This window comes from Chelon labrosus, assembly GCF_963514085.1.
Source record: "Chelon labrosus genome assembly, chromosome: 19".
NCBI lineage: Eukaryota > Metazoa > Chordata > Actinopteri > Mugiliformes > Mugilidae > Chelon > Chelon labrosus.
In genome coordinates, this window is record NC_140352.1 from 6,485,405 (window position 1) to 6,499,247 (window position 13,843).

The following is a 13,843-nucleotide window of genomic DNA, read 5'->3' on the forward strand; positions in this document are numbered from 1 at the left end:
AGCAGGAGGAAGCCATCCATGCATTGTCCATGATCCGGGCAGAGAGGAAGATTCAGTCTATTAGTGCAATGATAGGCCCTTTACTGCGGTGAGCTCACTGATTGAATGGCATCCTTCTCAAGGTCAGGCCGGAGCTAAGAGCTATTTTCTGCTTACCTGTGCAGTCAGCCGGCCACAGAATCTGCACACAAACTGCCTTTACACCGGCGAGCTTAGTAAGCGGAGACGCTCGTCGCTGATATTTCCAGCTGGTAACATGAAGAGAAACTTCTGTGCCTGCAGAAAAGGACACAAAGGCATGAGTAATATGATAAGTGGGATCTCGCTACAGTGCGTAAAAGACATTAGGAATGTTGTTTTTTTTTTTTTTTTTTTTTCGATCTGCGCCAAGGGCCGAATCACATCCTCCCATTGTGTCCCCGTCGGAGCGGAGCGGCGAGTTAAACGTGAATCAGGTTTGCTGCGAAATGTGCAGACTGGGTCAGGGGTCAAGCTGGGCGCACAGCTGTTTTGTCTGGTCCTTTTCTGATGAATGTGAAGAGTCAGCTGTTCCGAGGCTGATTTCCTCGAAAACACAAGCTGAAATAATGCGGCAGGACCACCATTAATGGAATTTGTGTCAGATTTAAGCTGCTTATGTGTGGAGGCCTACTCTGCATACATGTCGAAACTACTATTAAGCCAAATAGAAGTGTGTTGTTTTTCCAATAATGGATCTATTGGAAGATTAGGATTAAGGTTTTTGTAGAACGAGCTGCAAAAACACACTTCCTCCCAGCAGCGCTGCTCTGAAGTGAATTTTCTGCGCTGCCACATTGAATTTAGCCGGGCCTGACCCGTGCTAAGCCTTCAACCGGGGTTGTCATTTGCCGTATGTTTTAAAAAAAAAATCTCTTCGGGAACACGGATCACCCGCGCTGTCACTGTTCTCTGAGGGGGGGCGCTGCCACCTCTCCGCGAGATCAAAGCACCGTGCAAATCCACCGTGCCGCGTGCAGGGGGGGGGGGAGTCGCGGAAGCCGGGGCCCAGAACTGATTCACCTATGCAGGGGCCGAGCCGCGCAGCTGCTCTCCCCGCCGGCTGGAGCCCACGGACCACAGGCGGGATTAGAGGCTTTAGCCGCAAAGGTCCCCTCATCATCATCTCCCTCCGTCTGAACCCTTGTATGGCAACAACCCCTGCAAACACAAATGCCACTTTATGATCGCTTAATAACACCCCCGTCCTCACTTCATGCACACTCACACTCGGTAAATCAGCTCGTGTGCTTTTATAGCCGCCGTTGTCTCTGCAGATAAAGAGGACAGTCTGGGACTCCCAGCCCATGAATCTGGTGTGGAGGCACTTTTTTTTTTTTTTGCCTCCTTACTCCCCCACCCTCCCCGCCACCCATCCCCCCTAGATAAGTATCACTGTACAGCCCACCATTGTGAAGCTGCTCCCTGGCTTCTGTATCCGAGCTCAGCCCCCTCATCCTCATGCCTGCCAGGTAAACCCGTCTGCCTCTCTTTTCCTGCGATAGGGGAGTTGGGCTCAGACTGACTGAAACAACATCACCTTGTTTATCCTGTAAATAATTCACCCCTTCCGGGCAACAGAAACAAAATCAAGGTTGTGTGTTTAACAAGGGAGGCGAGGAATGAGAGGAGCCAGAAAAAAATATCAGGTGTTTCCTTTTTAGATAAACTCAGCGCCTGGAGACAGCGACACATCCCTGATTCCTATGCAGTGCGAAGATGCTGCAGTGAGATGTGTTAGGTGTGTGTGTGTGTGTGCGGGGAGGGGTGTGGAGGGGGTTTATTTTGTGTGTGCTCACTGAACTTGGCCTTTGATAGCTCTCTGAAGAGGGTGCAGAGATACTGTTGGGGACGTTCTTGTCGCGTTTTACATCAGAACCTATGGAGTGTGTCGGCGCGTCATCGAGTTTGATGCTTATCATCGAGGGCTGTTCCTGGGAGCTGTCACCTCCCCACCCCCTGACACACACACACACACACACATGTGCACACGGACACGCGAGCTGCCTTCGTTTATTTTGATGTTGGTGCGTTGTCTAACATCACTCCCCTGGGTTAGTGTTCCAGCGTCTGGAGGAGACAGGCTGTTTATTTCCCCCTCACTTGTAGCGCCGTGGCTCTTTCCAGCCGTCTATTTAAATTCAATTGGTGCATGGAAAAGAAATTCAGAACACCGGAGTTGCTGGAAAGCACCAGAAAATTGCACGGCTGAATTTGGAAAGATAGCAATCAGTGCAAAAAAAAAAAAATATGCAAAAAATGCAAATGGGTGTTTTTAAATGACCAATTATGGACAAAACACCTGCATCTTGCTGCCACTTCCCTGCTACGTGCCTCCACCAGAAATCCCCCTCTCTCTCTCTGTCCCCCCCCCCTTAAATAAATGAAAACATAAAGAGCGAGGGTACATCATTTATCCACGGGCTTTTTGTTTCACGCACTAAAATAACACAAATGCCATCTTGGGTGGAAATCAGCTCTGAAATTACTGGTTCTTGATTAATTATGTAATCTTTTTTGTGGCCTCCAGTGTATTTGCATAGCAGTGGCTGATGCAAATTGATTTGCATTTGCACAGTGTTTCAGTGCGAAGTATCTAATGAGGAAATGTTTCACAATCCTTATCCCATTGTGGAGTTTATAAAGAAAACAGGGGACTATAGCACTCTCGTAAAATATACCGTTTACACCGATCAGCCACAACATTAAAACCACCGACAGGTTGACACAAACCAAATCGACCATCTTGTGACCATTCAATGTTCTGCTGGGAAACTTTTGGACCTGGCATTCATTCGTGTGGATGTTACTTAGACATGTAACACCCACCTAGACCAGACCAGACCAGGCACCCCCCCACCCCATAGCAATGACACCCCTTGATGACAGCCTGACACAGGCACACACACAAAAACGCTTTAGGAACAACTCAAAAGCAAACAAAACATGAAGAACAGCACAAGGTGTTGACCTGGCCTCCAAATTCACTAGATGCCAAACTGATCAAGTATCTGTGGGATGATCCACAGAGGCCCCTCCCCTCAAAGACCCCCCCAAACACAACAGGACACAAGGCTCATGTCCATTCTCTGATGAGTCAACTGTTTTGGAGGCAATATTAGGATATTAGGTGGTCATAATGTTATGCCTGATCGGTGTATGTCTTAGTTCAGTTCATAGGAAAATCAGCAGCTTCAGATTTTTTTTTCATTGCCGCATTGGCTGGACTTATTTGAAATCCCTGAACATAATTTCTAGGAAGAAGCCGTCTCTAACGTAGTTAAATTTGCCATTTGATGAGAAGCTGAGAGTCCTTAACCTCCCTTGTTGTTATATAAACAGCTTCAAAACAATAGAAAAATGAGTCAGTGTGCAAACACAGACTGTACACTGTATTAAGGCCTCAGCAGAGCATCAGTCAGCTCCATGTTGTCCTGCAGCCAGAGCCTAAAGCCGCATGACAACTGTGAAACATCCATTACAAAAGCAGACTTGAGAAGTGATACACATGCCTCCCCACCACGCTGGTGTGTCAGCAAGGGACGAGCCAGGCGCTGAGCAGAAGACAACAAGGATTTCGGGTATTTGAAGCCGGCGTTGGGCCGGTTTCCCATCAGGCTACATGCTATGCCTCCCCCCTTTGAGTGTTGATTGCACAGAGAGGGGAATGTAGTTGACTGATCTGAAAGGAAATTACTGGAGAGAGAGCTTATCCATGCCTTTGACTGATAATCAGCTCATTATCGTGTTGATCATTTACAGCTCTCCCTCTCGCCCGCTCTCTATTCTTTTAGCTGTGTCACTGAAGCAGAGCGCAGAGACTTTTAATGGCTTGGCAAGGAGCCCGTTGTGCTGAGGCAGAGTTAAAACAACCATGCTAGCCCTGGCTAGTCTCCACTTTTACACAGTGCAGGTCTCCACCCCACTTATCAACCCTCCCAGGGAAGAGAAAAAATTAAAGAAAAACAACAACAGCGACGACAGCATATGCAACCCCCGACGCGAGCGCTGCCCCGGCACCCCAACACGGCTAACTGTGCATGAAATTGAACTGATTGGAGTTATTGACCAGAAGGCTCCAGCCCCTGAGAGGACAGGGAGGAGGGTGGAGAGGTGGCTCGCGTGTTACCTGATTGAGTGAAAAATCCTCGGCTGGTTGCTTTGATGCCTGGCACTTTACAGGGAAGAGTGATTTAATGGAAGCTGCCAGACCTCATCAATGTCAGCGCTGGCGGTGAGGGCCCTCTGCTCCAGCAGCGCTTTATATAAAAGCGCTTGCCATGACAGGCCCTGATGGACAGATGTTTGCTAGTTGTTTTAACTGCACAGTAAAGAGAAACACCGACACCAGCCTCCACCTCTGGAAAGAGAAAAGAGTGGAGTGAGTGAGGCGGCTGTTGCAGGCCACCCCAACGTGCAGCACCCTCACCCTCTGCTATTTCAGGCCTCTATAAATAGCCCTATTGAATTTTTTTTTGCTGAGGTTGATAAGCCTATAATTAATGTGACCATCATTAGGCACGGTCATGTTCTTCTCAAGAGGAACCCGCTGGTGAGGTGAGGCGAGGAGAATAGAGACTTCTGTTTTTCTGGATGAACCGAGCAGCGCGGGGAGAGAGAGAGAGAGAGAGGGCGGAAAACGAGTGACGGCCGACCGCGACGTGCAGAAGTGCTCCGCTTTGTTGTCGAGCTGCAGGATAACGCGCGGCGTCATCTATCAACTCCCCGCCAAAGCCCACTGTGCCGCGTCTTCAGTAGATCTGAATTGCATTGGAATTGCATCATTAATAGAGCAGAAATGATTCCCGGCAACTCCGAGAGAATACATTGACCCCTGAGGGAGACCAGAAACAAGACAATGTTTTTACAGGAGGAATATCTAACTAGAGGTCCCATTACCACTTCATCAATATACAGCAGCGAGGAGTGAGGGGAGGAGGAGGGGGAGGAGGAGGGGGAGAAGAAGAAGAGGGAATGTAATAGCTTACAGTGCTAATGGCAGTCTGAGCACTCAAGTCCCAAACATTCAGCCGCCTCATCTCATCTGGGCTGCGTAATTGCCCTCCTGGAAGCTGCCACGCGAAGCGGCTGCCTTCCGTAGTGAAGAGTGGCAGCTGCTGGATGTTGAGGAGCACGGCCCGGGTCAGCTCCCCGAGTGGGGGCTCCTCGCAACCACGAGATGTCATAATTAATAGCCGTCCGGGCGCCCTGGGGCCTGGTTTCGGGGTTGGGTTGGAGCGAGGGGGGGCGAGATTATTTGGCTAAATGGAAGCCAAACGGAAAGAGACGGGCGGGCAGGCGGGCGGGCTTATTCTCCACTTAACATAATGTACACTTATCACCGCTTTGCCTGTAGCGAGCTAAGCCCATGTGGCATCGCACCCTCTTGCTTTTCAGGGATATTTTTCCCTCTCTTGTTTGTGTTTGGTTTCCCTCTTGTATCTGAGCGTACCTAGAGACATGTTGTTGCGGTGTACCATGGGAACTTATTAATCACTGGGGACCGGCGTTCTCCCTAGTTAAGTAAATATACATGAGCTGCTGTGCGAGATACAAGCTCCCAGCACCTTCAGTTAAAAAAAAATAAAAAATCTGTTACTTCAGCTTCCCTCTTTCTTCCCGTCTTCCTCTCCCTCCCTCTCTCTCTCTCTCTCTAACATGCCGCCTGGGGGCAAATCTCACTCTGTCTCATCTGCTGCTTAATTTCACTGGAGCGGCCCTCAGTAATGAAGCGCCTTGATGTACATTTGCCAATTTCTGCCTCTGCCACTGCGATATAATTGGGATGTGACTAAGCATGAATACCCAGCACAGGGTTGGTTGACCTCTCGGCGACCCCGCGAATCGCGCTTTTGTCATAATGGAGGTATTATCTCACATAATCTGGGAATGGAGAGGGATTGTCTGCAGGGTGCCAGGGATGGAAATGAATTGATATAGCTCCCCGCTCCTGTGCGCCACAGAGGAGAGGAGAGGAGGGAGGGAAAAGAGGGGGGAAAAAAATGTGCTAGATACATTTTTTATTTTTTATTTTTTTACATGCTCATAATGAAGACATCTTCTTCTTATCTATTGCCGCTTTGTGTTTATTGGAGTAGCGGAGCAGCTTCTGGCGGGTTTCTTTTAGGAAGTGGAGGGAGTTTTGATGCTCTGTGTGCAGATGAGTGTGTGGATGTCAGCCTTCTCCCTGCGTGGGTGCACTGTGTGCTCACATGTTAGTGTGTGTGTGTGCATGTGTGTCTGTTAATGACCCTGTAAAATGACAAGCCGAGCTGGCAGTGAGAGTACAGCCGACGGTCAGCTGGAGAGGGAGGAGGTGGAGGAGGAGGCAGGAGAGTTCAGATGGAGGTGTGGGGGAAAGAGTGGGGAGGGGGGTGTACGGTTGCTGTGATTCACCATGCTGTCATGAGAGGGACCGAGGCCCCTGAGTGGCCCCCTCTCTATTCCCACCTGAGAGGCCTGCAAATGGAGGGGCCAGCGCTGTCATTATTTACAGCCCGCAGCTCCTAACCTTGGATTCGGAGCTCATCACGGCGAAGGGAAAATCAGATTGGACTTGACGTGTACCCGAGCCAGTGACCTTGATAAGTGTGAGGTGCCTGCAGCAAGAGGTTAGGGAAGAAGAGCTTGGATTTGCACGCATATATATATATATATATGTGTGTGTGTGTGTGTGTACATGTTTGTGTATCTCAACCAGGTGGGGACATGGAGGCATGGTTGACTGACTGAACCTTGGCTCGGGATGACACACGTCTGGCCCCGCTCGTGGACTTAGCGCCGCTGTTGTGCATTTCACGACAAGTGTTGAATATGTTATCGTCTGTTAATGTAAAAACCCTTTTTAATTCGCCTTTTGCGGCCTCTAATAAACATGAATATTGTTAATATTCTCTGTTTTCTATCACTTTTTATGGTGAAAAGTCGACAAAGCTCATCCCTGCCAGCTGTGTTTGCAAAAATTGTCTGAAAGCACACATGTGCCGCGTTTAAAGTAATGAATGATTCCCCGGTAAAGTTTTATTTTTGTGTTTTGATTATTTATTTATTTTTTATCCACCCCCCCGTCTGAACTAGTTACCTGGAGACCCGGAGGGAGGGAGGGAAGAAGGGAAAGAGGGAGGGAGAGAGGAAGGGAGCGGAGTGCATCTCAGGACGTTTGATGAAAATGCATTTTTCTTCCCCTGCCGAGATGCTATTTGGTCGTGTGAAATGATTAATTTCACACGTATACAGGTCATCCCCAAAAGCAGCAACATCTCATTCACAAGGGGCCCCCGTCAGCAACAAAACAGGAGGCTGCAATAAAACGAGCAAACAGCAGCACGTACTGTACGTCAATAAATCTTTGGAGGTTAAAACCTGAGCGCTGTAGAATTTGAGCGCACCGACCCCCCTCCCCTCCTTCCTCTTCGTCAGGTAAAAGTCACTGAGTACATCAAAAACTGTCGAGAAAAATAAAAAAAACGAGCAGTTCAGTTTGGCGGGCGGGGGGGGGAGTGTCCCGTGGTTAGCGGGTGCATACTCTGTCACATGCACACTGACTCTGTGTTTGCATAAGAAGGATGAAGCCTTGAATTATGGGGTTTGTGTAAATAAGGAGATGAAACTGTTTTTAGCACACAGGGAGGAAGGAGTGCTTAGATGAGAATGGTGCCTCTGTGTGGAGTGGAATTGGTCTCGGGTTGTTTACGACGGCTCGCAGCCCTCGTATATCACAGGCAGTATGTTTGCCGTGAAGCTACAGTTTGTGTGCCATCTGCCTTAGCTGAACTTGACCCTTCAAACAGACTTATATTTTGTAAACTGAGCTCAACGTAACTGGTTTTATTTTCTCCTAGTGGATGATCCAGGAACCCCACAAGGTGGCCACCTTCTTCGGGTGCATCGGCGCAGACAACTTCGGCGAGATCCTGAAGAAGAAGGCAGAGGAAGCGCACGTCGACGCCCATTACTACGAGCAGAACGTGGAGCCCACCGGTACCTGTGCGGCCTGCATCACCGGGGACAATAGGTTTGCAAACTTTCAGCCACCCTTGACCGAGAAACGACCCCGCTGCTCGGATTCGAAAGAGTCATTTTGGTTCATTTTTACTTCCTCGGGCAGGCGGTTGACTCCTCCGGGCTAGAAGTCATAACAGGGAATCATAGCTCAGCTCACACATCAAAAGGAAAAAGAACAGCTTGAGCGTGTTTTTCCAGGCCCCCACTCAGTCTCTGCCGCCCCAGTGGGTTGTCATCCATCTATAGGCTGACAGTAGCAATGTGTTAGGGATGCCTGGGCTATCCCGGTTCTCACCTGTCAGCCTTCTCGACTGTAAAAGGGGCTTTAGCGTCTCTGGCGACTCTCGCGCTGGCGTCATCATCAGCACGTCTGAGACAGCAGAGGTCAGAGCCTGCGTAGACACACACACACACACAAATATCACCAACAGTAAAGGCTCCAGTTCATGATAGACCAGGTGTGGATCAATAACCTCCTTCTCTAAACACTTCCCTCCTCTGCAGCCCTTTATCCGCTGCTACTGGAGTTGTCAGTCAGTCAGCGGCTGGACCCTGACCGCCCCGGGAGCTCGCCCCGCTGAATGGTCTTAGCGGGCTTGTTTGATGTGGGCTCTGACACCCGAAAAGGTCAGGTGCCGTGCTCAGGGAGACGAGCTCTGTAATATTTCTTACAGGTGTTTAACAGACAGCTCAGGAGGCCAGAGGAAAGGTCGCCGGCAGGGCCAGAACGAAAGGGTGATGTCTTTGAAGGATTGGGAGCCGGTATGTCACAGCCCCCGGGCTTTGATTAGAGCGAGTCTTCAAAGTGTCCACCCCCTCAAATCTACCTCCAAGACTCAGATCGGACAATTTGAGCTCCAATCTGAAGACACCGGATGATGAATAATCACATTTTAGGCATTTAGGAAATCATTTATTCAATTCTGACGTGTTTAATCAAAGATCCAATCAATCAGTCCTAACTGCAGTCCAAAAATTCCTAATCTTATATCAACGTTTTAATAAAAAAGGTTCTGTGATTTTGTCTTATATTAATAATCTATGAGAAATATTTAAATGTCCAAAATAACTCACGGATAATTTTGCTGTGTAACAAGTTCCAGTTAGAGTAAAAGGCTTTGCAGTTAGCTTTTAGAGATGGTCCTCTGGAACTTGCTTTCCCCTGAACTAAAGATAAACTTCCTACTATAACATTTAGCACAGACAAGAAGCTCTGCAACATGTTCTCCCTGTGTCTGTGTCTGTGTCTGGGTTCTCTGTCTGGGTACTCCCACCGTCCAAAGACATGCTCGTGTCTAAACTGGCCGTAGGTGTGAGTGTGAATGGTTGTCAATCCCAGTTGTCAACAGCTGTGATAGGCTCCAGCCCTCCCGCGACCCACAGCTACAGAAGAAGCTCTGCAAACCAAGTGGTTAGATTGAAGGATTAGATTAGAAATACGTTGGGTTAGTTTAGGACACACAACCAGTGAAAACACATCTTAGGGTAATTAAGTCCTGAACTTTCTTTAAGAGACGGACGCAGCAACATCAGAGAGCTACCAGAAACGAAGGCTGAACATGACGTCACCTCACATCACCTGTGTCAGCACCAAAGAGTTGCACTTGAACGCACCGCCAGCTAACACAACGATCTTATTCCTCCAGGAAAATTGAAGAGAAGGCAGCACAGTGGTGTGGTGGTTAGCACTGATGCCTCACGGCAAGAGGGTTCTGGGTTCTCCAACTTCCTCCCACCGTCCAAAGACATGCTGGTTAGGTTCATTGGTGATTCTAAATTGGCCGTAGGTGTGAGTGTGAATGGTTGTCTGTCTCTCTGTGTTAGCCCTGCGATGGACTGGAGACCTGTCCAACTTAAGAGCCAACGTCAGAGAGCTACCAGAAACGAAGGCCAAATGTGACGTCACCTCACATCGCCTGTGTCGACGCCGAGAAGTTGCACTTGAACGCACCGCCAGCTAACACAACGATCTTATTCCTCCAGGAAAATTGAAGAGAGGGCAGCACAGTGGTGTGGTGGTTAGCACTGATGCCTCACAGCAAGAAGGTTCTGGCTTCGACTCCAACTGGTTCCTTTCTGTGTGAAGTTTGCATGTTCTCCCTGTGTCTGCGTGGGTTCTCTCCGGGTACTCCAGCTTCCTCCCACCGTCCAAAGACATGCTGGTTAGGTTCATTGGTGATTCTAAATTGGCCAACTTTCTTTAAGCGCCAACATCAGAGAGCTACCAGAAACAAAGGCCGAATGCGACGTCAACTCACGTCGCCTGTGTCACTTGAACGTGCCACTAGCTAACCCAACAAAATAATTCCTCCGGGAATCGTGAGGAGCTTCTGGTCAGCTGTGGGACTAGTAAAACAGAGGTGGCCAATCCTGAATCATGCTGATGCAAATGATCACGTCAAAAATATGAATGATCAGATTAGATAAATACGTAAAACAGCAAAAGGCTTCTGCGCCATCGACTGGTTCAGTGGTTGTCTGTCTCTCTGTGTTAGCCCTGTGATAGACTGGAGACCTGTCCAGGGTGGACACCGTCTCTCACCCAGTGACAGCTGGGATAGGCTCCAGCCCCTCCGCGACCCTCCAGAGGACAAACGGTTACAGAAAATGAATGAATGAACTTCACTGGTTCTCTAAGTTAAACGGTTTGATGTGTCCCTTTCCTTGTGGAGATTGATGCTTGAATTCTAGTTAAAAGAATCAGAATTTCTTTAGTTTTAGTCTGAAAACTAGAATTAAGTCAAACGTGGTATAATTTGTCTACGCTTGTCTTAAAATAACTGGGAAGATCTTTCCAAATATTTAGTGAAAGATGGATGACTCTCGCAGGGGCTGAGTATTTCTGACCGTCTGCTCTCTGTGCCATTTCACGTTTCCCTCTTAGACGTATCATATCATTAGATCTAGTCGTCGTTTGATGGCGCCCTGCTCTGCTCATGTCTGTTGGACTTCCTCAGTAATGACACTCATTTCGTCTGTCACGCTCGCCCCAACCTTTGAGTCCATTACTGCAGCTCAGGTCAAACGCACTCCCTACCCCGCTGTCACATTCAAGCCTTCGTCATCGCACTCTGATCAACTTAGCACATGTTACTCTTTTTTTTTTTTTTTCTCTTTCTTTGACGCTAACCACAGCAAGCAGCTTCTTTTTTCAAACCCTTTTCCTGTAGCAACACCCTCCTGTCATATGGTCGCCTAACCGTTTTTTGTTTTTTTCTTCCCCTCCCTGAGTAGCTATGATGGTTGCACTCATTTTGATGGCCGCTCATAAAGAGACAGCGCACGAGGACTGGCTAATGAGCTGCGTTAAGATAATGCCACCTGCTTCGCTTTCCAGCCCCGACCGCTCACCGCTCAACTCAAAAGCGTTCATTCATTTAGCGATTTTAGCTTTTCCTGTTGTTTCACCTGCCCTCGCTCACAGCGAACCACGTTTACAGGTGATAATGTGAACAATTTGCACGCAGGCCTTGAAAAAAATCCCTTATTTCAATCAAGAAACACAGACATCCAGATGACTTTATTTGCGCCTCAGTTCAGACACCGTACCAAAACATTATCGTCCTTTTTATGTTGTGAAAGAACAAAGGAAAGTCTGATTCTTTTTCTTTTTAGGGATGTTTTTTTTTTGAGACAAAATTAAGATGGATGATAAAGCGAGGTGGAAGATTTATGGGGTCTGTCTCTGCAGGTCCCTTGTTGCTAACCTGGCAGCGGCAAACTGCTACAAAAAGGAAAAACACCTGGACTTGGACAGCAACTGGGAGCTGGTGGAGAAAGCCAAGGTCTATTATATTGCGGTAAGTGAGACCCTCTACATTCAGAATGACTGTTCCCAAACTCCATTGCCAGAGGAGGACAAAATGTTAAGAGGCTTTATTCAGGAAATGCCTCAGCACGCCTTCCGCATTGTCAATATATCCATTCATCCTTTGTGGAGTGAAATGAGCTATGTTACCTATTGAGACAATACAGCTCCATTTTCCCTGTTTCCCCCCTCGTCTTTGTGCACGAAGCCGCGGCACTGTGTGAGATTGTTCTACACGTAATGCATTCATTCGTTCCTTTTTCTTTTTTTTACACGAAGAGAAGCCAACAGGTGCTGTGAAAGTGTGAAAATTGATTATGCAAGTTCATTCGACTTTACCCCACCCACCTCCTACACGATCTTCCCCTTACAGACAAAACACACTCATAGATTGATCAGGACAGATGTGCGCTTTCACACACACACACACACGTTCAAGCTGCACCACTGAGGTAATGTCTTCACTTCGCAGCGCCCGGGAGCAGGATGGCCTGACGTGCTCATGTTTCACTGTTTGGGATTACATTTAATTCCCGGGCAGATCAACATTTTCTCTGATCTCAAGTCAAGATGATAGCCCTGAAATTGCGCCGCATTCCTCGTCTTTAAGCAGTTCATTATCGGCATAAATCAGCATTACAGCCCGAGCCATCGCCGTGCTCCCTGGCACATCGTCCCGAATGAGATTCACGGTGCCCCCCCCCCCCACCTTGTCGCCCACAGGCCCTCCAAACATGAGTGTACTGTAGTGCAATAATGACGGAGGTTTCATAATTAGCCGCCCAGTCGCAGAAACAAACACCCCGAAAAAAAAAAGGCGTTAGTGCTTGTGCCAGAAAACAGATCAGTCGGTCCATCCTCCAGAGTTTGTGTGGTCTCATTTTTAGCCTCTGCTTCGCATTAGCAAACATGGCACATCCTCTGCAAATTGGCAGTTGGGTTTTGCCCACATCCGACAGTCTTGTGCGCAGGGAAAAGCTTCCGTGGGATTTGAGGGGGGATACAAGGGCCACAAATGGGCGTTTGTCAGTGCTTGGAATCTAAAACGCGGTGTTCAGCGTCCCTCCTGGGCCTCTTTGTCAAAACAGGGGGATCATTCGCTTTATTAGAGTCCCATTCGCACTTCTAAAGTACTTAGCCAGATACACTAGCCACAGCTATTCCCACTTAATACTGTGTGGCGTGTCTAGACCGGCGTTCACTAAGGCCTCCTCTCTCCATTAACCTTGTCGAGAGCACTCAGATATATTTACCCAATTTACAGCCAGATTGTACATTTTTTCCCCCCCGTCTCACTGTACCAAGCTTTACTAATGCGCTTTGTTGATTTTCATTAAACCACTGCCGGGTGGTATAGGCGGCCTTGTACACTCTAATCTGTAAATTTAATTACCGGAATGTGCACATGTGTATGTAAGCATGTTATTTGCCCTGCACATGCGTCCGTGTTTCTCTGAGCCCGTGCGTTAAAGAGGTGATTGATGATTCCTGGCAGAGGCTCTCAAGGTGCCTGCTACTATGCGGTGTGATTGGATGAAAACAGAATTATTAGAGGGGCTCTTGCAGCCAGTCTGGCTCATCCAGCAGCAGCAGCAGCAGCAGCAGTGGCGGCGGCGGCGGCGGCGGCAGCAGCAGGGCTGGTGGCAGACGCAGAGCAGGGAGGCAGCACTGCCATTTCTCACAAAGAGAGAGAATGTTGAACTCCTGCCAAATGTTTGGTGGCAGGCTGTTGCTAGGAAATCTGGGTCCTTAGGCAAATCATTGCACAAAGACCAATAACAAAGGCGTGAGGGGGAAGAAGGAATGGCTAAATGCATTTCAGGCGGAGGATATATCTCTCTCTCTCTCTCTCTCTCTCTCTTTTTCTTTTTTTTTTTTTTGCTGAATGCCGTCGCTGCTGCAGTGATGTGTACAGTTATTTCTTTCCCCGACGATTGTAAACATCAGAAATAGAGGGTGATGTATTGTGGGAAGGGAAGATGAGTGACTCTAATTGGTGGGGGTGATGTGTGC

At 48.3% G+C, this 13,843-nt stretch overlaps 1 protein-coding gene across 4 annotated transcripts in view; it reads left to right on the top strand.

Annotated features, from left to right (window-relative positions):
* adkb (adenosine kinase b) overlaps positions 1-13,843 on the top strand; it is a 119,864-nt gene that overhangs the window by 40,906 nt on the left and 65,115 nt on the right. For all 4 annotated transcript variants that reach the window (XM_084567129.1, XM_084567130.1, XM_084567128.1 and 1 more), the window contains 2 exons: positions 7,860-8,032; positions 11,714-11,822. In XM_084567129.1, the coding sequence (XP_084423255.1) occupies positions 7,860-8,032; positions 11,714-11,822 (282 nt within the window). The remainder of the gene's footprint in view (positions 1-7,859; positions 8,033-11,713; positions 11,823-13,843) is intronic.